The sequence below is a fragment of the Cynara cardunculus genome, unplaced genomic scaffold, assembly GCF_001531365.2.
Source record: "Cynara cardunculus var. scolymus isolate 2C unplaced genomic scaffold, CcrdV1 Un_Scaffold_5089, whole genome shotgun sequence".
Lineage (NCBI taxonomy): Eukaryota > Viridiplantae > Streptophyta > Magnoliopsida > Asterales > Asteraceae > Cynara > Cynara cardunculus.
In genome coordinates this window covers 5,894-10,848 of record NW_020202232.1, presented here as the reverse complement: position 1 = coordinate 10,848, position 4,955 = coordinate 5,894, and the positions used below count along the sequence as shown (strand labels likewise).

Here is a 4,955-nt window from a genome sequence, read left to right as displayed (position 1 = left end):
AATAAATTACATAAAAAGTGAGAACTTTATATAGTTGATTTGACATTAACATTGATATATATATATTTTCAAATTTTTATGATATCTTCAAATTTATATTTTATTCAAAAATAAAATTATTATTGTTTTCTTAAAAACACATAAAATCGTATTATAACATCGACAGATACAAATAATAAAATAAACATTAAAATCGAGATGTATCTTGCTGCATTGTGCAAGTACCCTTCTAGTATTTATATATATGCATGTACAAATAAGTTCAAATGAAAACATTAATTAACCAAATAAAAGAATACGACAACAGACAACTCACGTGAAAAATCATATATGATTTTAGACTAAGTGTCAACGCAATATGTGCGGGCAACGCATGTGATTTACACATGATTTTAGTGTAAAATCACATTTGATTCGATCGTTTTCTAATTCTTTTATTTTGTTATTGTTTTTGCATAAACCTGCTGGACTATATATATCTATGTATATATTATATATGGATATTGAAGAGATATAGTCAAAGTTTAACTATTGTATAGCAGTACTTCCCTAAGATCTCATCAACATTAGATAGAGAAATCTCATGGGTTGTAGTCCACAGCTTTAGCCTTAAGCTTGCCGCTGTAAAAAATTCTTGTTAAGCTTGACGTTGTAATTCTTGTATTAGGATAACCATTTGATGGACGTCCGTCAATCTCTGTATGTTATTCTTGTTCACATCCAGTAGTGCTACTGTTGTTCAAACAAGACCAAAAACAACGGGTAACAATTGTTTTAGATTTTTTCATATTCATTTCGTGTCACCATGAAGTAAATATGAATCTCTACGATATATATATATATATATATATATATATTGCCAACAGTGATAAGGTCTTTGGAGGAAGCTTATTAGCTGCACAAACTACAAATGGATTCGTCATAAAGGCGACTATATGAAAGATAACTTCTAAACCCTAATATGCCAATATGTCTTTAGGAATCCGTATTTGTCAGCTCGACATATTACAAGTGCATGCAATTAGCTTAGAGATATATATCCTCTCAAACTTGACGTACATAGACGTATGAATGTCAATAATTAAGAATGATAGCTCTTAATTTCACTATGTAACATATATATATATATATATATATAATATTACTTGAAAGGGTTGGTGTAATCCTTGTTTCCTTCGCTCGGCATTTGATTCCACTCCCAGAGCCGCTCAGGAAACGTCACCTGAACTTCTCCTGCCAAGTTATTAAGAGCAAGAAGTGCTTGCGAGTTTGGTTGCATTTGCAGGTGTTGCTGCGATTGTGGTTGCAGTGGTTGTGGTTGAAGTTGCGGTTGCGGAAGCAAATTACTTGTAGAGAAATGGGGAGAAAGATTATTAGAAAATTTATGTTGATAGTTATGAATATGAAAAGCCTGAGAGGCTGGATTATTGACAGAAGCTTGTTGATAGCTTATGATTCTATGAAGATCATCCACAGAGTTAGGGAACACAGAGGATGAGGCGGTTGGGGTGCAATGGGGGATTAAAGAGGACGTTTGTGGAGGAAGCGTGGTGGCGATTGGCGGAAATGAAGTCATAAAGTTGTTATACGACGGATTGAGGGGACTGGAGAGGCCTAGAGCCGTTCCAACAAGGTCTGTGGAACTACTACCACTCGTTTCGCTCAATTTATCATCATTTTGGTTGGAATTTTGGCCTTCGAAAGAGTGGAAACTCAGCAAGTTTTGGGAATGCTGCTTCTTGTCGCCATGTGAACTTCTTGATGATGTAGCCCTAGTTGTTGGGAGTGTGCGAGGGAGAGATGGGTGGTCTTCTACTCCAGCTCGCTTGTAAACCCTACATAGGGAAATCTCAGCCTGCAAAACACAAATGGAATACCATAATTACTAGAACATGCATTCAAAGCTATAGCGGTGATAATGATCAAGAGAAAGAGACATGCATTTAAAGCTAGCGGTGATATTGGTCATCACTTTAGGCCTCACTTTAAATGTTGGGATGAGAAATAATAACCCCACATACCATAACCCAAATTAAGAACATATTCATTAAAAGAAGAAATAGGTTCAATTTTTCATGTTGATTTTGGTCTGCTTGTTTTAATCAGATTCTTCCTCTAACGTTGTCAAAATTTCTGTTTCTCGACTTATTTTTGATGCAAATAAGTTGGGATTTTCATGGGTATATGAAGCAACCATGGCATTATATATGACATTATTCATCATGAATATAAAATGTTATTCATCATAAATATTATAATATGTTCATCATTAACGTCTGCCTCATGATAAATAACACGTTCATAACAGGTCAATATTCTTCATCAATGTGTGATTCGTTATGAATAAGACTTTCTTATTCATTACCAATGTGTTATTCATGATTGATGAATATGAACACGTGACACGCTATGGATAGCAGAGGTAGCGTAGCAGGTTCTAATCGATTTTAGGTTCCTAAACGAACTTTCCCCTCTTCTCTACACACACACACACACATATATATATATATATATATATTGGTTTTAGGGTTTTGATTTCTGGGACTTCTTTCAAGTTTCGAAGATCTTGGATCACACATTATTGATGATTCCAGTGTCGTTTGTTTCAGAAGAAAACCTTTTTTGCTTAGCAAGAAGAACCGAAAATAAGAGACTTAGGTTGGCCATATAAGTAAAGAGAAATGACAGACCTTCTGTAACCTTTCGGTTTCTTGATGAGGCAAACGATACTCATTCATGATCCAACTCGTTCGGATGCCTTTAGGAGCCTTTCCGGAGTAAAAGACGAGGGTTTTCTTTAACCCAATGGACCTTGAATTCTCTGTTCGGATCATTCTATCAGCTCCAGTAGCCTTCCAGTAGCCTGAAGTTGTCACACGGTTTGGGCGATCTCCGTTGCGGTACTTTCTATCTCTTGGGACATAGAAAAACCATTCTTTCTCTCCAATTGCTGCCAACGCTAAAGCCAAATGCATAAACAAAAACAGCAAATTACAGATCGATATGCATAACTATTTGAATCAATATACATCATTTTACCCTAATGTAATCATGTCCGATGTCAAAGATAAATTCTTTTCAGTGGACTAATCAAGATCGAAATCTAACTACAAATAGGGTTCGTTTCCAGGACCAAAAACAGTTCATGTCTATTGAACAAATATATAGCTTATTGAGCTTCTTTACAACCATAAAATAAATAAAACCAAGAGAAATGGTAAGGAGAAAAAAGTTAGTAGTGGTGGTAGTAGAAGAGAAGGATCATCTTAGTTTTGAACTTGGGATAATTTATGATAGAATTCAAGATGAAATGCAAATTCCAGTAACAAAACAAAGTACACCATAAAATAATTAAAACCAAGAGAAATGATAAGAGAAAAAGTTAGTAGTGTTGGTAGTAGAAGAAGAAGAATCATCTCAGCTATGAACTTGGGATAGTTTATGATAGAATTGAAGATGAAATGCAAATTCCAGTAACAAAACAAAGTACATACTAAATACATAACTGTGCATAATTCAAATATTTGACAACCAAGATAATCTAACTCATTAAATTATAACAGATACCCACAAAAATGGTGAAATCAAACCTCACACACATCTTATTCATTAACTGGAAGAAGTAGATGATAACCACATATATACGATGATGATGAATAATAATGCATCTGCGGTTAAATTGAAGTGAAAATACCATAAACGAAACCAAATACACACAGTGAAAGAGAAACTACATAATATTTGCACAATTAAATTGCTAAAGAATCAATATAACCATGACCCACTAAATTCTAACAAATACCCACAAAAATGGTGAAGAAAAACCAGACACCCACATCCTCATCAGCTGGAAAATGAAGCAGATACGATATGAAAACCATGATGAGGAGGAGGAGGGTTAAGTTGCACTTTAGGTTAAGTACTTGATGACAGAATTGCAGTAAAAACTGGGCAATTCTTTAAGAATCATAACAGATTGAATAAATAGACCAAGAAAAAAAAGCTAAAAAAGACACAAATCTGATGGTAGGTAGGTAGCTAAAGAGCTAGGTTAAGTAAAGAAAAGGAGAACTGAAGGGGTTTATAGTAATAGTATACCAGGAAGTTCCCATGGATCATATCGATAAAGATCAAGAAAAGTGATGAGTTCAACATTGAATCTCTTGCCCTCTACCTTACGGCGAAGGTAGAATTCTACAAGCTCTTCCTCCGTTGGATGAAACCTAAACCCTGGCATCACCATGTCGTTTTCATGATCATCATCATCTTCTTGCTTATTCTGCTTCCTGTTACTCATCGCTTCCTCTTGGTTCATCATTCTTTAATTCTCCTACTCCCAAAAACTACTGATTGATCTTTCCTTTTATAAATGCCAATAATAATTCTCATATACCCCTCGCTTAAATTTAATTAATAATTAGAAAATAAGTCATATAAGTACAAAAAGAAAAGAAAAGGAAAACAAAACAAAGTGGACTATATAGTTGAAGATATAGATATGGACACATATTGTGATGTGGTTAATTTCTCTTGGAAAAAGGTTTATATCTACCTCTAAAAACTTTATTTTCATATACGATATATATATATATATATATATATATATATATATATATATATATATATATGAGACATTCAAGGAAGAACTGACTAGTTTGTGATAATCGTGAGATCCAATCTCAACCATAAATCAATAGATAAATTAAAAATTTATAATTTTGGTGATTTTAAATTAATATTTTAATGTAAAGACATTTTAGGTATTTTATTTCCTCTCTCCTCTCTCCTTCTCTAGCCACCATTCTCCGGTGAAACCATTGTGATACCTAAAAATATTGACTCTATTAAACAAAAGACACAGTGTGATATCCAAACACATATAAGATGCATTGTGATTAGGGGTAAGTAGCGGAACCGGGTACCCGGCTATAGAACCGGAACCGCCTTGGAACCGC

At 34.0% G+C, this 4,955-nt stretch overlaps 1 protein-coding gene across 1 annotated transcript; it reads right to left on the bottom strand.

Moving 5' to 3' along the window:
* Positions 1-1,141: 1,141 nt before the first annotated feature.
* On the bottom strand, positions 1,142-4,518 carry LOC112504281 (NAC domain-containing protein 35). Its single transcript, XM_025108220.1, has 3 exons — positions 4,099-4,518; positions 2,691-2,959; positions 1,142-1,855 (listed from the first exon to the last, which is right to left on the bottom strand). Exons 1-3 carry the CDS (start codon positions 4,316-4,318, stop codon positions 1,142-1,144), a joined length of 1,203 nt encoding a protein of 400 aa, XP_024963988.1. The 5' UTR covers positions 4,319-4,518.
* Positions 4,519-4,955: the final 437 nt, after the last annotated feature.

Bases quoted from the DNA above. Each gene is read 5' to 3' on its own strand.
- LOC112504281 (XM_025108220.1), bottom strand. From the start codon at position 4,318: ATGATGAACCAAGAGGAAGCGATGAGTAACAGGAAGCAGAATAAGCAA. The intron at 2,960-4,098 runs GTATACTATTAC...ATTTGGCTTTAG, and splicing joins TGATCCATGGGAACTTCCTG to CGTTGGCAGCAATTGGAGAG. The intron at 1,856-2,690 runs GTCTGTCATTTC...TGTGTTTTGCAG, and splicing joins AAACCGAAAGGTTACAGAAG to GCTGAGATTTCCCTATGTAG.